Source organism: Squalius cephalus (assembly GCF_949319135.1).
Source record: "Squalius cephalus genome assembly, chromosome: 7".
Classification (NCBI taxonomy): Eukaryota; Metazoa; Chordata; class Actinopteri; order Cypriniformes; family Leuciscidae; genus Squalius; species Squalius cephalus.
This window is the reverse complement of record NC_137128.1, coordinates 27276545-27294377: the sequence shown is the minus strand read 5'-3', so window position 1 is coordinate 27294377 and position 17833 is coordinate 27276545. Positions and strand designations below refer to the sequence as shown.

At 35.9% G+C, this 17833-nt stretch overlaps 2 protein-coding genes across 8 annotated transcripts in view; both read right to left on the bottom strand.

The window, feature by feature from the left end:
* Positions 1–23: 23 nt before the first annotated feature.
* slc2a2 (solute carrier family 2 member 2) lies at positions 24–12338 on the bottom strand. The gene is made up of 11 exons (XM_079875853.1): positions 11859–12338; positions 9749–9844; positions 9382–9581; positions 9078–9202; positions 6072–6187; positions 5560–5722; positions 4143–4330; positions 3909–4013; positions 2120–2221; positions 1795–1998; positions 24–1691 (listed from the first exon to the last, which is right to left on the bottom strand). The coding sequence occupies exons 1-11, from the start codon at positions 11865–11867 to the stop codon at positions 1488–1490; spliced, it is 1512 nt and encodes a 503-aa protein (XP_079731979.1). The 5' UTR covers positions 11868–12338; the 3' UTR covers positions 24–1487.
* Positions 12339–13308: 970 nt separating this feature from the next.
* tnika (TRAF2 and NCK interacting kinase a) overlaps positions 13309–17833 on the bottom strand; it is an 88145-nt gene continuing 83620 nt past the window's right edge. For all 7 annotated transcript variants that reach the window (XM_079875848.1, XM_079875845.1, XM_079875846.1 and 4 more), the window contains 3 exons: positions 16192–16351; positions 14476–14615; positions 13309–14340 (listed from right to left, as the gene is read on the bottom strand). In XM_079875848.1, the coding sequence (XP_079731974.1) occupies positions 14257–14340; positions 14476–14615; positions 16192–16351 (384 nt within the window). In that variant the 3' untranslated portion in view covers positions 13309–14256. The remainder of the gene's footprint in view (positions 14341–14475; positions 14616–16191; positions 16352–17833) is intronic.

Below are 17833 nucleotides of genomic sequence, written 5' to 3'. Positions count from 1 at the left end.
CAAAAATATCACACCAATGTTTTGGCCATCAAATTTAATTGATAAAATAAGTTTTATTTATCATTGTTTTCATTGCAAACACGTGGCACCTTGCTGTCATTTCTGAAACGTACCCTTGTCCTGAGAGCAAGTTAACCCTTCTTCTTGAGCCAAACCCTTATTTCATAGTTGAATGTATCATATGCCATTATTGTGTTAGCTCTTCCCATCAGCAATTACAAAATATGATGATTTCGGACTTTATAATTATTTGTTCTGTAGTAGGGCTACTATCTAATAGCAAAAAAATCAGTTCATTAGAGAAGGATCTGAAGACTAATTTGGGGCTCCACATTCCACCTTATTCAACATTGCATACCAAATTTTTTGAAAGATTTTGAAAACACTGAGGAGTATAAAAAGGAATAAATTGCATTTTAAAATAGCATATATTAAAACATATAATTAATTTTTTCACAATTACTGTTTTTACTTTATTTTTGATCAAATAAATGCAGCCTTGGTGAGTAAATAAGAGACTTGCAAACCCCAAACTTTTTAACAATAGAGTAAACAAAACATTCACTGCAACTTTCCATGTACTTTGACACTCATCAAACTGCCATGAAGTATAACTTTAAATGGAAGAATGACTATAGCAACAGAGTAATAGACACATGAAAAGGGTTTCAGCACCATTGTGTTGCCTTCCTATGTATCATTTAATATAATACAATTGAAGGATTCTGCTTCTATTCTGCAAAACTATAAAGTAATTGTTATGTCCTAACAGTCTTGGGATTTTTAGATATCTATAGCAAAGCAAATAATTAAGGTTGTTTTAAGTTGGAATGGTTTACTTTAAAATATGAGTAATTTTATAATGGCAAAAAAATACACAAATGTAATAACCATTGTAACTCTAGAACAAAATGTAAGAAATTCTTACATTTTGTCTTTGAATATATGTATACACTAAACAATTGTAGATGATCTTCCTTCATAGATTCATTTTAAATATATCATAACTCCCATATTACTTATGTAAGTTTGTATAACCTTCTTTCAGTTGATTTATAGCTTATTATCACACAAATTTCAGGTGACATAAAAAATTCTCCCCTAAACTGAAAGGACAAATCACTTTAAATTTGCAACCATCAATACACTGAAAAAAACTATTATTTTACAATGTGATGCCTTTAAAAATATTTTTTAACACATATATAACTTTGGGAATATAAAAGTAATATACAATCATCTAAATTCAACATCAGCTGCGCCAAGGCCAGTGTATATATTGCACTGTCTGTCAATATTATGCTCTTGTGTTTAGTTAATCTCTTTACTATAGCATCTAGACTAATTATTTCCTGTCAAAGGATGAGCTCTGCTTGAGGCTTAGTGGAATATACAGCAGATCAGATTCAGTTATGTCATAACAGGAAAGTTCTGTGACTGCAGTAACAAGGTTCATTCCACAGTTGCCATAAACCAAAGGTCCTCCTTCAGGCCTCTGTTGAGCCCTTGAGCTGCACCATCTCAGCCTCTTCTTGAGGTTTGGAAGGGGGGGCTCCACGTTTGCGGTGGAAAACTGCTGCTATCTCTTCACAAGTCTTCCCTTTTGTTTCAGGTACACGCAAGTAGATGAAAACGGTGAAACCGAACAGGAGTACTGCAAAAATGATGAAGACATAGCTCCCACAAAGACTCTAGGGACCAAAGCAAAGTTAGATTTATTCTTATTTTGAAGACCTTGTGTAGTGATGGCATGTACGAATACTGCACAATTGTAGAGATGCAGGAAACTCTTACCTCTAAATAAGGGAAAAACATGCCAATAATAAAATTGCATGTCCAGTTGCAACACCCAGCTAATGCGATGGCTGCTGGACGTGGTCCCTGACTGAAGATCTCTGCCACGATGAACCACGGGATTGGTCCAGGCCCGATCTCAAAGAAAGACACGAACATGAATATGGCCGTCATGCTGAGGTAGCTCATCCATGAGTAAACATCCTGAAAAGCAGAAGAGAGAGAATTATTAAACAATCACAGACCACTCTGTCTAATGCCAATTTCAGATACTCTATACCTCCTGAATTAGAGTTTCTTTCATATTTAAAAATGCCAATCATACCTGAAATGCCAGACCCACTGTCATGGCCACTGCACAGCAACACATTCCTCCCAACCCAACCAGAGTGAGAGTTCGTCTGCCCGTTCTGTCCACCAAGATCACCTGGAGAGCGCGCATACAGACACATAAATGAAGCAGACTGTTCAAGAATCGCAAGAATCATCTACGATTGCCTGTATGCTTAAAGACTTCTCGAAGGTTTCAATTCATTATTTATTTATATATATTTTTGCCATATACTGACATCTAGTGGTTTTGAACTGTTGAACCAGCACAACCAGTTATTTTTAGGCTGTAGTGATATTTGGATATTTATCCATATGTATTATAATTGATTTTTATTATTAATTTATTCATTATTCAAAAAATTGTATCTACTGTTTAATAATAATCATTTTTATTACTACTGTCTACTATTATATTGTTTAATATTTATTATTATTCATTTATATTTTATTTTTCCACTCTTTCTATAATGTTTCCATATTACCACCAGATTTTAGGGGTTGCACACCACCAAAATCACAATTCAGCCACAAAATTAAAAATATTTGGCTGGTCATGTGATCGCAACATGGTGGCCTTCATGAGGCAACTCTTTATTTTTATTAAGCTGTTTTTATCTGACTTCTATAGAAGCTTGTTTCCTCCACAAATTTATCTCACAATTCTGACTTTTTTTCTTACAATTGTGAATTTATATCTCACAATTCAATTTTTTTTTCTCACAATTGTGAATTTATATCCCACAATTTAGACTTTTTTCCTCACAATTGTGAATTTATTTCCCACAATTCTGACTTTTTTCTCACAATTGCATATTTACATCTCACAATTTTAACTTTTTCTAACAATTGTGAATTTATATCTCACAATTTTGAGTTTTTTCTCACAATTGCAAATTTATATCTAAAAATTTTGACTTTTTACTCACAATTGTGAATTTATTTCTCGCAATTTTGATTTTATAACTCACAGTTACGAGTTTATAACCCACAATTCAGACTTTTTTATTACTCGCAATACTGATGCAATTTTAAAAAAAAAAATTAATTGAAAGATATTAACTCGTGATACTGATTTTTTTTTTTTTAATTGTGAAAAATTGTGAGGAAAAGAGCTGAGCAGAATCTTGTGGAAGAATCTCATGTGAAATTATATATACAACATATTTTTCAAAATGACTATTCATTTCTTTAGAGCTAAAATCTGAAAAATGACTTTCTAAAAGCATTGTGCTTTCATGCACCAGATTAATCAAAACATGTTCTGAATGGATTATTTGATTTAGAGTAGCTATTGACTCATTGCTCAAAACTGTTTTCACTAGCAGGCTGCCCTTGAACTAGCATAGATAAACACTGCAAAGTGGTGATAAAATATGGCTTCTCTCCAGCTCCATTAGCCCACAGGCCTCTGCCGATCCAGCAGTTATTATAACTTATTATATAATCCTTTCACAAGATTCAAGGTGCGGTGTGAAACATGAGCATGACTGATAATGTCAGCAATTTTATTTTATAAATCTAATCTAAATTTGGACAAATTATGATCATAGTGCTAATGAGTGTAGTTCTGCCTTTCAGTTCTAATAATCAGTTCTGCTAGCTGTTGTCTAAAGAAACACGCTCTCAACTAAGTTGGATTTATCTACAATATCAGTCGAGTTACTGTCAAAAAGCATTAAAGGAAAGTAAGACCCAAGAGGCAACGGCACACTGCTGTTTCTAAGAGACGAGAGCCTGTTCCTCAGCAGCCGGTGTTTGCCTTTAAATTAGTGTCTATTTACCGACACAAGGGTGAAAATGATGTTTACAACTCCCACTCCAATAGTGGCATACACAGGCTGACCAACCCCTGCAGTCTGGAAGATCGAAGTAGAGTAATAAAAGATCTAGAAAAAACACAAAAACAAGATCAAATATTACTGTAGTATAATAGTAATGTGGTCCATAAAACTTCAATTGAAATGTTTTTTTTTTTTTCAAATAAAATTGGAGTAGGGGAGTAAAATTGAGCGTACAGCGTTGATCCCAGAGAACTGCTGGGAGAAATGCATCATCAGGGCCACAAAGAGCTGCTGGCGGTACACAGAGGACCGGAGCAGACGCAGGATGGACATCTTCTCCTCTTTCATGGCCTCCTCCTTCTGCGCCTGCATCTCTGCTATGTCCTTCGAGGTGTCGTAATCTCCCTTCAGCCTTTTCAGACCTACCAGAAGGAAAAAGGACAGGAAAAACTGAGCATCATTATTTTGTCTGATCTTTGGGGAAGTTCAGAATAAAGGCCTGTTGACACCAAAAACAATAACTATAACGACAACTAAGTTATTTTTTATGTTTTAAAAATCAAATATATTTTTTATGTTTTAAAAATCACTCAACTCTAAGAGAATAGAGGAGTCCATGTCACAACTATGACAACAACGACACAGAGTAACAATATTTTTGGAATCCCTTTTTTCCCCCCACAATTTTTTTGAAGAATATTTGTCATTATAGTGTTCCTTCTGGCTATGAACGGGCCTTTAGAGAGAAGATAATTAATTAAATTGTAAAACATTCAAATTATTATGACAGTGTTTTAGTGGCACGAAAAAAAAAAAAAAAAAAAAAACGAATTCATAATGTTACAAGAACAAATTCATAAGGTTATGATGAGAATAAGGTTGTAATGTTGTAAATATAAAGACTTCATAAGCATTTTACTTAAAATACAAATTCGTATTACTTTTTGCATTGAAAAGCAATTATAAAGCATCACTGTTTTTATCACATATATTTAAAAAAAGTATCATATAAAGTCATACATTTTGTGTAATATGGCGTGAAAGTATTTTGAGGGGAATTTTATATATATATATAAAAAGTCATTTATATATATATATATATATATATATATATATATATATATATTCCTATAAGCAAACCTTTTAACATAAATAAATGTTCATCAATGCAGAGAATGGATTTGGAGAATTTAGAGACTAGCATGATTAGCATGTGTTAATATTTACTAACAAAGAAATACTTTTGGCAAATCGGCACAGAGTTTTCATTAGTATCTGGCAGCGGTTATGAACAGTAGGAAATTGAATTTATTAAGGAGAAATAACCAGACAGACATTCAGGAAATTGCCTGTTTTGTGCAATCTGTAGCAACCAGTGGACAACTCAACTTCACTGTGATGCTACTTTATTAATTCTCATAATATTGCGACTTCAATCTCACAAAACTTTATTCTCAAAAAATTGCTACTCTAATGTTGACTTTATTCTTTAAACTTAATGACTAAAGTTAAGGCCTATTATGAGATCATCCTCAAAATGTTTCTATTTTTACCACTGCACAAAAACGATCTCTCTACTCTATAAATACAAATGATATGTTTAAGCATACATTGTCTAAGAGTTAAGGAGTGAGAAGACTTTGGCACATACTCTTGCATGTTTCTTCCACTTTGCCCAGTTTGATGTAGAGGTATGGAGGACTCTCTGGGCACAGAAGCAACAGCAGACTCTGCAGGATGGCAGGAGCTCCAGAAAGACCCAACAACACGTGCCACATGTCATCATTTCCCAGCAGGAACTCCAGACCAATGACCTGTGGATAACAAGGACACCTGCACACATCTTACAACTTCTAATAAGAGCCGACAAAGATTAAACTTCAATAAAAGCTTCATTTTTTAAAAGTGATGAAGACTCAGAGCAGATAATGTGACCTTAGACTACATACACGTTTGACTTAAAATACAAATTCGTATTACTTTTTGCATTGAAAAGCTATTACAAAGCATCACTATTTTTTATCACAATTGTTTTAGGTGATTGTTAAACTGATTTGCCATGGAAGGTCATGTATGGCCATGCTCTTTTATTTAATACATTTAAATATTCAGTTCCCGCTATGAACCTTTGAATCTTTATGTATTTGTGGATTTGACACTCACTTGACTAAGAAGAATGCCAATTACAATAGCCAGTTGGTGGAGCGCTCCCATAGCCCCTCTGTACTTCACTGGAGAAATCTCTCCAATGTACAAGGGCACCAGGCCAGATGACAGACCTATAACACATATGTCAATCAAAACATTTTGCATAAACATACAAAACATATACAGAGCAATGTAATAAAACAAATACATTTAAGTAAATATCTGTAATGAATGAATGCCTAGAGTGTGTACACCAGTCAGATCATCTTAGCACGTGAAGTCATTTAATCTATCTCTATTGATATCTGATATAATCTGATATATATACAGTGAGGAAAATAAGTATTTGAACACCCTGCTAACAAGTTCTCCCACTTGGAAATCATGGAGGGGTCTGAAATTGTCATCGTAGGTGCATGTCCACTGTGAGAGACATAATCTAAAAAAAAAAAAATCCAGAAATCACAATATATGATTTTTTAACTATTTATTTGTATGATACAGCTGCAAATAAGTATTTGAACACCTGTCTATCAGCTAGAATTCTGACCCTCAAAGACCTGTTAGTCTGCCTTTAAAATGTCCACCTCCACTCCATTTATTATCCTAAATTAGATGCACCTGTTTGAGGTCGTTAGCTGCATAAAGACACCTGTCCACCCCACCCCATACAATCAGTAAGAATCCAACTACTAACATGGCCAAGACCAAAGAGCTGTCCAAAGACACTAGAGACAAAATTGTACACCTCCACAAGGCTGGAAAGGGCTACGGGGAAATTGCCAAGCAGCTTGGTGAAAAAAGTTCCACTGTTGGAGCAATCATTAGAAAATGGAAGAAGCTAAACATGACTGTCAATCTCCCTCGGACTGGGGCTCCATGCAAGATCTCACCTCGTGGGGTCTCAATGATCCTAAGAAAGGTGAGAAATCAGCCCAGAACTACACGGGAGGAGCTGGTCAATGACCTGAAAAGAGCTGGGACCACCGTTTCCAAGGTTACTGTTGGTAATACACTAAGACGTGTCATGGTTTGAAATCATGCATGGCACGGAAGGTTCCCCTGCTCAAACCAGCACATGTCAAGGCCTGTCTTAAGTTTGCCAATGACCATTTGGATGATCCAGAGGAGTCATGGGAGAAAGTCATGTGGTCAGATGAGACCAAAATAGAACTTTTTGGTCATAATTCCACTAAACGTGTTTGGAGGAAGAAGAATGATGAGTACCATCCCAAGAACACCATCCCTACTGTGAAGCATGGGGGTGGTAGCATCATGCTTTGGGGGTGTTTTTCTGCACATGGGACAGGGCGACTGCACTGTATTAAGGAGAGGATGAACGGGGCCATGTATTGCGAGATTTTGGGGAACAACCTCCTTCCCTCAGTTAGAGCATTGAAGATGGGTCGAGGCTGGGTCTTCCAACATGACAATGACCCGAAGCACACAGCCAGGATAACCAAGGAGTGGCTCTGTAAGAAACATATCAAGGTTCTGGCGTGGCCTAGCCAGTCTCCAGACCTAAACCCAATAGAGAATCTTTGGAGGGAGCTCAAACTCCGTGTTTCTCAGCGACAGCCCAGAAACCTGACTGATCTAGAGAAGATCTGTGTGGAGGAGTGGGCCAAAATCCCTCCTGCAGTGTGTGCAAACCTGGTGAAAAACTACAGGAAACGTTTGACCTCTGTAATTGCAAACAAAGGCTACTGTACCAAATATTAACATTGATTTTCTCAGGTGTTCAAATACTTATTTGCAGCTGTATCATACAAATAAATAGTTAAAAAATCATACATTGTGATTTCTGGATTTTTTTTTTTTAGATTATGTCTCTCACAGTGGACATGCACCTATGATGACAATTTCAGACCCCTCCATGATTTCTAAGTTGGAGAGGTAGCAGGGTGTTCAAATACTTATTTTCCTCACTGTATATATATAGTGCTACTTCCTTTGTAGGCAGCGACAACGATGCATCTGAATATGCCTACCTCCATACTGTATCGTAGGCAAAAAACTATATGTGAGTTGAGTATTCAAAGTATTCATAAAACAGTAGGCGAAAAGTACCTGGATGACCTACTACTTCTAGCAAGATTCTGAAGTGCACATTTGATGGACACTTTACTATCCCATGAGGCCACGGAAAATAATTTAAGAATGGGGTATGTAGTACATCCTAATTTTATTCATACTACACACATTCATACTATATAGAATGTATAATGTCTTTTTAACGGTTGCAAAGTACGTTTCAAACCAAATGTAGTACCTATAGTATGCGATTTCAGACGAAGCAATGATTGAATCATGCATCCTTCACACTGATTTGTTGAATGAAGCAAGTGCTGCCTGTATGAGTGAGTCATTGTATCATTCACTCAACTGAATCATTCAAAAACACTGATTCATTAAGGAAACACTGCTACTGTGTTGTACACAAAGGTTTATATTTTGACTTAATTTGGAATTACTTTTGTTGATGAGAAGATTGGATCATTTTACTGATTTGAATTTTGAATCGTTTTCATTTGAGTTAAATTAAATTTCCTTTTTTTATTAATTATTAATTAATTAATTATTTGTTGATTGTAATGTGAATTAGGAAAACCCCATTGGCCTAATGTAGCCAAATATGAATAATGAGAAACAGAAAATCAACAAAATAACTGGAAATATTGTATTTAAAATGTAAGTTACTCAGTAATAAATTCTTGTTTATTGAACTGCTATAAAGCAATGTCCCACTCATTGATTTTCTAAACAGCTTGCTGTACAGCTCTGCTCATATGATATTGCTTTTGAATTATTATTAGACCAAGGTTGTTATTATTAAAAGACCTGTTTCCTTTTTATCTTACGTGTTCTTGTTTCTTCTTATTTGTATAATTTATCATTTAAATAAAATTTCACTCCATTTTTTACTATTTATTGTTATTTTTATATGCATCAGTTATGATTAGCTACTTTCAAACTAGACTTTCTTTCAAGATTCTCTGAATAGGCAATACTCTGTCTTACCACAGTACAGTCCCATGATAGCGCGTCCTGCTATCACCATGAGGTAAGGTGTGCCCATCTTAGCCAGGCTCATGAGCAGCCCAGCTGTTATGGCAAGGATATTTATTGCCAGCATGCCTTTGATCCTGTAAATCAATATTATACAGAGAGGAACACAAATGAGTCATTCTACTATATCTGAACATATAAATCTTAATTCTTCAAGATAAAGAAAGCTGAAGCTATTTCTTGCAATTCACATCACTGAGCGCTTTCCTTTTTATGTTATCGCAAATAATAATTCCCAAGTTGACAGATACCCCACCTTCCACGGAAGTCGCTAACAAAGCTCACTAGAAAGGAGGACACCATGCCTCCAATGGAGAAGATGGCCACAGACAAGGACCAGTACATGACCACAGAAGGATCAGAAGCTTCTTCATGTTCTGTGGTGTTTCCTCCTTCTCTACGGGCCAGTTCTTCATTATAGACACCAAGAGATCTCGCATAGTGCCTCTCAATGACCTACAACACAAATGGCACACTGCCATGACAAATCCTATCTAATAATGATACAGAACAAAAGTCCTTTCTCTTGAAGATATAATCTTAAGCAGATAAATCCATATCATTCTGGCTCAGAATGCAGCTGGGAGTGTGAAGGTTGTAATGATGGTGTGATGACTACTGACCTTCTGTGGGGCATTGATGACTCCCAGGCTGTATCCCATCTGAAGAGATCCAAGTGTGGCTGTGAACACTGCCAGAGCGAGTGTGCCTGTTAACTGCTGCGAGACAGGAAAACAGGACAACCGTTAACACACACACACACACACACACACACACACACACATAAACGTTCAACGTACTGTACTGATTTATTCTTTATTAAAGGGAAATTAGGGCACACTTTACAAAAAGGTTTCATTTGTTACTAGATAACAATAACCAATGTGAACAGTACTTCAGCATTTAATCTAAACTAATGTTAATCACAACATTTACTAATACAGATCAAATGTTTTATTTGTTAACATTAGTTAATGCACAGTGAATATCATAGTGGTTAATACATGCTGTAAAAATGTTGCTCCTCATTAGTTCATTTTAGGTAATGCATTAACTAATATGAACAAATGAGATATTTCTACTTATTGTTACAGAAATTAGTGAAACAAACAAAATGATCTGCAAAAAATGACAATGCTCAAGTACATATTTATTTACTCTTAATCGAATGTAGCCCCGCCCCTTTTCAGCGCGGCGCTTGTTTTCTTTTTTCTTCCGGTTTGTATTTCCACAGCGATCTTACCGTTTATATACTGTCTATGGATCTTACGTATTTAAGAATGAACTGCCTGTTTAAAAATCTTCCCGGTCTACTGACATCTGCTTTAAACATTACAATGCTCGTGATAACCTTCGTCAACTCTACAATAAGTAAATCCATTTCACCAGCTAATTACTCTTCGACAACGATGCCATACAGAGCTACCGCAAAACCGGAAGTTCAAAGACAATTTTCTAAAGATGGCTGCACGCTTGTTTCTCTGGCGCATAAGGTCTATTGAACTGAATGAAAGAAAATGTTTGTGAACTAAAATATAATGCATCCAATTTAATAAAATTGCGCTCTTTTACATGACAATCTTTTACAACAATTACGTTCATGTTTTTATTTATACCAATAATAAAATGTGGAGGTAACACTTTACAATAAGGTTTCATTAGTTAACATCTAATGAAAGGACCAAAAAAAATTATATATTTTTTTACAGTCTATGGTTAACATTAGCCAACTACTTTAGTTAACGTGAACTAAGAATGAACAATTTACTAATGCATTGTTAAAATCAAGTTGTATTTAACATTATGTAATGCTCTGTGAACTAACAAGAACAAACTGTATTAACAACTAACATCAACAAAGATTCATAAATACTGTAACAAATGCATTACTCATGGTTAGTTAATACATTAACTAATGTTAACTAATGAGACCTTATTGTACCAATGTGCATTGTGTAAGTATTTATCTGTGTTTGAACAAACATTTGATTTTAGCTCAATAAACATGATTAGATAAAGTTGGATTTACACATTTTACTCAAGATAATTGAGGTGATGCAACTAAAAATATGCTTTTAAAATATCTGAAATGTAGATATGTTTTTTTTGTGCAGTGAGTAATACTGGAGTAAACAGAATTAAAGCTCTTGATAGACTGAAAATCTCTGGTAATACTAATTTAATAGTGTGTTTTGCTCAGATTACGTTGCTACAATTATCCACTATAGTATAAATAATGCACAGTCACAAAGAACAAATGTGTGTATAGAGCAGGTACACAGAGTTCATTCACATTACCAAGTACTTATGTAAATAAACGGTCATATAAATAGAATGACCAGGTCCTTGTATATCATCTAAAAACTGTTGTATTTCTTAAGTACAAAAATTCGTACTCGTCAGTTAGTACTGAACCAGAATCCATATTCTGGTCATTTTTGTGATTCATTTGTCCATTTTTAACTAAATGGTTGTTTATTTAGTCAAATCACAGTAACAACGATAAACCCAGAAACATCTCAATCACAGCATGAATAACATCTGCATTCATGATTCTGCATGTCATGACTATCATGTCTGCTGTCTCATTCATACAAGAGTAAATTCAAAACATTCCACAAAAAATGCATTTAAATTAAATATGCATCTACTGTACAGCATGATCAACCTATCAATCATAGACTGCATTTTCATTATCCATTTGAATTTATGACGACAGATGAAAACATTTACCTTCTCCATTTTGCATGAAGTGTCAGCAAAAGACGCTCTTGGTCGTTATTAGTGGCTCCAAGGTTCTCGACTGCTTTCCCAATACTCAGTAAATGATCAATCCTGTCACTGCAGGATCATGCTGCACACGGGTGCTGTGCTGGAGACCTTCTGCCCTCATCCATCCGCTAATGATGTCCATGTCTCACCGCGGTTTATATGTTGCTTTAGGAAAATCATTTCCCCACGGAATACCAGACTATTATTTCACTCTTAACTGTGGTGAAAATGATGGACATGACAACTTACATGATTTTAAAGGATTTGGATAAATGTTTGTGGTGTAAATTTTGAAGAATGACAAGTGTCAGCATTGCAAGATTGGTGTTTTTGTGTGTGTGTTTTTTTTGCATAGCATATAAAAATGGCTGGAAAAGACGTATGTGCTTGAGCAAGAAGAGTTAATGTATTACACCTATCAGAGCAAAGTTCTCAGTGCTCAGTGATACTGGCGCTTTCATGAGCTCAGTAAAAAACAGCCAAAGATTCAGCAGAGGGAGGGACACAGACACGAGCCAAAAAAGGTACTTATTTGTTTTATTTTTTTCTTATCATAAAATAAAAAAACAAACCAAAACGAGCTTCTATCACCGTAAAAGAACTGAAAATCTTGTTTACAGCTTCTGAAAGAACGACGATCATTAAAAATGTATTAAGACAGAAACATGAACCATTCTTGAGTGTCAAATAAAGTAGTTAATTAAAAGAGCTCAGTGAGGTTCTTTCCTAGCACTGGCTGAACACAGTGTTTCACACAGCATACATACATACATCAGCAGGACATTATTGCTAAAAACCTCTCATTCCCTCACCATTAAAATATCTTCTTTAGCTATGTAAGAGATGTGAAAGAAATATAAATATCTATATAGTGTGCAAACATCGAGTGACTTTGAGAACATCTAAAGCGTTGAAATGAAGACAAAGGCAAACGTACAAATCAAAACCCCCAAAAAGGTAATAAACTGAAAAAAGATCTAATTAACAATACAAAAACAATACATCTGTTGACCCTACTGTAACAAATATTGTACCAGGAAGTAATGATCAACATCTGTGATATTTTAGTCCAAGAGACTGTTTATAACTTGTGGATTTTGAGTACCACATAATTGTCAGATAGAGACACTTTTCCCTTTTTGGAATGTTTTAAGCCCCAAGTTTTTTTTACCGATTAAGCATTGTTGCAAAATAAAAGCTCTCTCTTAATACATGTTGAAAAAAAAAGACTTGCAGCCTAAAATGATGGATGAAACGTAAAAAGTTATGGCGTAAGAATATTAAAATGCAAAAATCAATAAATCAATGTGCCTTTAATGGTTGATTTCACACAGGTTAACTTGTGCTAGGCACTATAAAGAAATCTAAATAAGTCATCATCAATTCTCAATAGTCACTGAAATACAGGTGCTTTTATCCTTTTTCTTTTAAATTTAGTTGATCTCAGATATCATGTTGCTCTGACATACACATCGCACAACATCTGATCCAGTGTCTACACAAACATGCAACCAGTGAGGGGGGATTGTTTTCTTCCACGTGTGGCTATATTTCGTGCTCCTGTTTCGTCATGTTTAAAACATTCCAAAAAGAAGTTAAAGAAAGAATTCAAAATATGGTTCGCAACTTAAAGATTCGCTCATCCGTTCAGCTCCGTCTTTCCAACCTCAAAGCTATAAAACAAACTTTGATATAGTACTTTGATACAGTATAGTACTTATTGGTACAGTACTTTTGATAAATGTACAGTATATGGATCTTGTTGACAATATACAAATGAGCACCAGTGTTATTCGTTTCTTTTGAGCATGTCGTTCTCTTCTGAGAAATTGGACAAAAACGGGCATCACAGATACTTGTGAAACTGGCAGAACTGTTTGCCAATATAAAAGTGTAACATCAAGAGACTAAAGCTTGGTCTTAGCCTGAGTGCTTGCTAATGTTATCCCCACATTTGTTATCTTTTAAATACTGTCCAATTCTTTACAATCATGCAACTGACTAAAATTCATTGGAAACTGAAAAAAAGTCAATCAAAACCAATAGGAAACAGGAACGTAAAGGGGAGGATCCTAAGAACAGGCTTTACCAGAGGCCACAAAATAAGGTCTAAAACCGAGTTCAAGTTAATCAGCGCCCTCTTCTGGGAACTGCGTGCCACTGCAGGTGACGTCAGATACTGCACCTCCATGAGCCGTGTGCAGAGAGTCAGTGCTCTCCCTACGGGACTGTCTCCAGTCCAGGCTCACTCCTCTGAGTCTCTAATATTTTTTTTAAAATGTTTTTCAGACCAAAGTGTCAATGTACCGTGTGCTCACAGACAGGAAAAAGGCTCCACAGTGTTGGGTCTGCAGAAGCTTCACCAGTTCATCAAAGTGTTCCTGTTCAGCGTCATGAAGAACACTTGACTGCTACCGCCTGATCGGACCGAGGCGAAGAACACCTGCAGAACAAAATGAGAACTGTTAGCTTGTCCATAACGGTCTAAGCTCTTTTAGATAAACAATAACATTTACATTTGGAGATGATCTAAAACAACAATACTGGTCTACAGTATGAAGGCGCTTAAGAGACTAACCTTGTCGTTCCTCTCACAGAGGAATTTGAGTCTCTGAGCTCTCTTGTGCATGAACACACCATCCAGGTGGCCCGTTTCAACAGAGCGGATCTCAATGGCTTTCTCTCCCCAGCCCATGATCTGGTTGGAGTGGATATAAGCTGCAAAACAGAACATCTTATTGAGTTCTGATGGAAAGACAATCTTAATACCAAAAACAATATACCATAGTTCTCAAAAATGTGAATAAGTATTATTTTACTTTTTAAAAAAGATTTAGTATAATCAGCTACTAAAAACACAGTGTTGCCGATTATTATTGTGATATTTTGTTCAATTCTTGGGGACAGATAGATCAAAGGGATAGATAATTTATGCAGAATGTCCAAGCAGCTCTTTTCCATATAATGACAGTGAATGGGGACCATGGCTTCAAGTGAGACTTTTACTGAAATAATTACTTAAACCTCATATGGAAGAAGAAGAACTGGGATAAAGCAAAAAAGCTGCATTGAGGTCTTGTGTATATGTGTGTATATATATATATATATATATATATATATATATATATATATATATATATATATATATATATATATATATATATATATATATATATATATATATATATATATATATATAATTTCTTTAAAATTATGTCTTCCTGGTTCCCATCGACCGTCATTGTATTAAACAGACATTCTGCTAAATATTTTCGTACAGCTCCCTATATAAAGTTGGATAAACAAGAATATCAAACTTTATTCATCAACATACCATATAAAACAATATATACAGTATAACAAATCTCAATTTATTAATCAATTACATCATTGCAGAATGTAAACTATATTGTTACCAAGCTCTAATGTGATAAATGCAGAATCACAGTCTATAAGGCATGAGGATATTAAGATTTTATAAACATTAACATTATGATTTTCTGCAAAGCTGTTTTGAAACGATGCGTATTGTGAAAAGCACTAATGGGCTTGCAGCATGAGTGAGTATGGGGTGAGTAAAAGATGAAACTATCCTTATAAAATACACTCCTTACAAACGGCAAAAACAGATCTCTGAATGCCATGCCATCTTTTCATACACAGTCTATTTTTCCTCCTCCCCACTGACGATTAACACGCATTGCATAGGAATCACCCTAAAGATGAATAATTCTATCCGTGAACACTACTAATAATCATAACAGCCTGCCAAACCACGAGAAGCTCTGCCCAAACACTCCCCCATTGAGATTATTATAAATGACAAAGCGTGCCAAAAGCCCTAAATCTTACAGATAATGTTACACAAACCAGCTCACACACACAAATAACCATGTTCATACTTCTCAAAACATGAGAGAAGTTGATGCATAGTTCGAATGTTTATGAACTCTGGGTGAACTACTTTTATCTCCTCCCACAAGGCAGAGGATTGTGTGGCGGCACTTCTGTTGGCTGCGCATCCCTCAAGCTCTGCCGATGAGCTGGCAGAACAAGCTAACACAAACAGACACTGCGGTAGAGGCCAATCGGATATCAGTGCCTCTGTGAATGTGGAATCAGGGTGATATCAGTCGGCACAGCAAAATATGCTAGGCTCTTTTTAAGTATTTTCGGAAGATAAATATTTGATAAATTGAATGGGAGTCATTCTCTGGTCACTACGGCTTGTTTTGTTCTTGTACAGCTGGGATGGGTTACTATTGTATGTTTCTATTGAAACAGACAGACTCACCAACAGAGGTGGGCATCTCTCCCCACTGCAAGACCACGTCCTTGGTGATTCTGCCATAAGTGTTGACATAAACGCCCTCATCTTCATAACACAGCAGCATTTCCATGCCATCAGTCTTAGGAAGCACCACGATGGCATGAGGGGTCACACTGCTCTGAATCTAAGAGAGGGAGAGATAGAGAGAAGAAAGGGTTATTAGCAGATCATGCTGCAGTGCTTAAAGAGACCATTAGAGGGCCACATATTCAATTTACATTTATTCATTGCATAAAGTACAGTATTCAGCCACGGCTCATCTGTATGGGCAGGTGGGGCACCAAAATATTCATCCACTAGAAAGATCTACAGTATATAAAATAAAATCGTAACAAATATTTTTCAGATTTTTCAGACTATTTTAAGTGTTTTAAGTGAGCAGAATATATTAACATTTAGCACATGACAGCAGGAAGGTATCATTATACTAAAGCCCAATTTATACTTCTGCGTCGAACTCACGCCGTAGCTACGTCGGAGGCTGGGTGTAGCACACGTACCCTGACGTGCACCTCTCCAAAAATGTAACAACGTGTCAATTCTACGCGGACCGCAAGCAGGGGCGCAACTACCTCGTGTCAGAGGGGTATGCAGCAACAATTTTGGCGCCGGCGCCCGCTGGACTACTGAGTACAGATCCACTTTTGCATCGCGACGCCTCCCCACATTTGTACGTTGATGGGCGTTTACCGCTATGGGCGTGGTTTTCACCGAGTGGGAAATGTTGCGTATTATGCTGCGTTCCAGGCAACCTGTAACCTGTGTTTTTCCAACCTTATACCCGTGAAAGTGCACTGGAACGGCAGTCAAACCCGTGACTTCCCACCCGTGAACTCGTACTAGATCGATGTATTTAAGCAGAGAATATTTCAGCTGAAAACATCTATTCACATTTACACGCATTATTCTACTACTATAGGTTTAGATAGCAAATTCTATCTATCTATCTATCTATCTATCTATCTATCTATCTATCTATCTATCTATCTATCTATCTATCTATCTATCTATCTATCTATCTATCTATCTATCTATCTATCTATCTATCTATCTATCTATCTATCTATCTATCTATCTATCTATCTATCTATCTATCTATCTATCTATCTATCTATCTATCTATCTATCTATCTATCTATCTATCTATCTATCTATCTATCTATCTATCTATCTATCTATCTATCTATCCATCCATCCATCCATCCATCCATCCATCCATCCATCCATCCATCCATCCATCCATCCATCCATCCATCCATCCATCCATTATTTGATACATTTCTACAGAACGTGAGTAAATCAATAGCTCCTGAAACCTTTCTTACATTTTTCACACTTTCAAGTGCCGTGAAGGGAACATAACTTGTGGAGGCACGTTATTTCACCAGGATTAGACTACAACACCCAAGAGCAACAGTGCCAAGGGAACCTCTGAACCAATCAAGAGGGTGTTGCCCATGACCAGCTCCCCTACCCAGAAGCACAACTTAATTGTGTTTTTACAGAAGCCAAACCACAGCCTAATATCACTGAGACTTAAACCACAGGTCTAAACAGCTGCATTCATGTTTAATTTGTGGTTATAAATTATTTGTGCAAAAAAAAA

Bases quoted from the DNA above. Each gene is read 5' to 3' on its own strand.
- slc2a2 (XM_079875853.1), bottom strand. The intron at 6,188-9,077 runs GTAAGACAGAGT...TATGTGTTATAG, and splicing joins TATCATGGGACTGTACTGTG to GTCTGTCATCTGGCCTGGTG. The intron at 5,723-6,071 runs GTGAGTGTCAAA...TGTTATCCACAG, and splicing joins TTGGCATTCTTCTTAGTCAA to GTCATTGGTCTGGAGTTCCT.